Here is a 1,431-nt window from a genome sequence, read left to right as displayed (position 1 = left end):
TTTTTATAGATTTATTTCCCCCTCTTTATAGGATGTTCTTCATATAAAGATTTGAAAATGGCATTCAATATACTATTTCAATGTGCAGCGCGCTGTAATATTGTGGTAAGTAAACTAAATTTTGTCGATGTACTATTTTTTTGTAATTGATTTTTGTTTTAGAATACACCAACAAATAAAAATCGTTTAGCTGAAATTATAACCGAAGTTGCAAATCGTCGTTTGGCCATACCATGCCTATCGGGCTCAGAACCCTTGGAATTGTTATTGGAAATTGGTTTGGAAAAGCTATACAAAGATTATGAATATATATTTGTGGAGAGTAAAATATGCAGTGCCAATGATTTGAAAAATAAGGGGTAAGGGAATAAAAGATTCCTATAATGTTGTTTTTAATTTAATTTTTGCTTTTAGAGTTGCCCAGGAGAACAAGGAAAACTCCTCAACAGTGCCGAATGTACGAAAATCTTTACGTAATGCTGTATTGCAGGACAGTGCTGCTATGCGTAAAACTTTGCTACACAACGATGTCAAGAGTAATGTAAATACCATGAAAAATGATGTGGTCGGCTTTAAGAATAGCAATTTTGATGAACTTGAGACGGCTAAGACTCTATCAAAATTATTACAAATCCATTGTACGTTGGAACATCTTCTTATGATTCATATACATTTGAATATAAGCAGTGTGTACTATGAAGTTTGTGATCAACTTTTACGAAAACCACCACGTATAATAGATTCAATAAACGATTCTTTGGTTGATGAAATGGAAATTCAATTATCAGCGCACTATATACGTGAACATTTAGAGGGTAAAGATCCACATTCACGACGTATTACAATGAAATCGAAAAATAAATTACGTGAAGTCAAGTCAACATTCTATTACAATATGGAGAATATTTTCCCACCGAATATTTCAGAATGTTTTGGTGCCGAGGAAAAGGAGTACAGCAAGGAGAATGTCTATTATAGTTGGTTATATCGTAAAATTACCACAATTAAAATGTAATAGGTGGAGGTTTGGCATTAAGCGTTTTGGTATATTTTTATGTTATAGATTTTTTTAAATATGTTTCTCCTTTTAATTGTATTTATTATGTATAATCAGTAATTTTTGAGAATAAATAAATTTGTTTATAATTTTTTTTACTATATATTACATTTTTAAATGAAATAAATAATAATTTTTGTTATTTGAATTTTTGTGATCATTTTGAAAGTGATTTTAAGTGATTATTTATACTCTTTCGAGTCGAACTTGATGATCTAAATTTTTGCAATGAAAAGGAAAGCCAGGAGAAGAACCTACGTACCCACCATTATGCGACGCGTTTCGCCGTTGGTTAAGCGGCTCATCAGGCATATTGGGCTATGTGGCTTTACAAAGGTCGTACGTTGATAACTTGTATTTATTCCGCCCTGATG

At 31.6% G+C, this 1,431-nt stretch overlaps 1 protein-coding gene across 1 annotated transcript; it reads left to right on the top strand.

The window, feature by feature from the left end:
• The first annotated feature begins 30 nt into the window (after positions 1–30).
• Positions 31–1,015, top strand: LOC133328977 (protein zwilch). The gene is made up of 3 exons (XM_061537481.1): positions 31–105; positions 163–359; positions 415–1,015. The coding sequence occupies exons 1-3, from the start codon at positions 58–60 to the stop codon at positions 1,013–1,015; spliced, it is 846 nt and encodes a 281-aa protein (XP_061393465.1). The 5' UTR covers positions 31–57.
• Positions 1,016–1,431: the final 416 nt, after the last annotated feature.

Source organism: Musca vetustissima, unplaced genomic scaffold, assembly GCF_032173495.1.
Source record: "Musca vetustissima isolate MV318-11 ecotype Yass unplaced genomic scaffold, APGP_CSIRO_Mvet_v1 utg16177, whole genome shotgun sequence".
In the NCBI taxonomy this organism is placed as follows: Eukaryota; Metazoa; Arthropoda; class Insecta; order Diptera; family Muscidae; genus Musca; species Musca vetustissima.
This window is presented reverse-complemented; position numbering and strand designations above follow the sequence as displayed.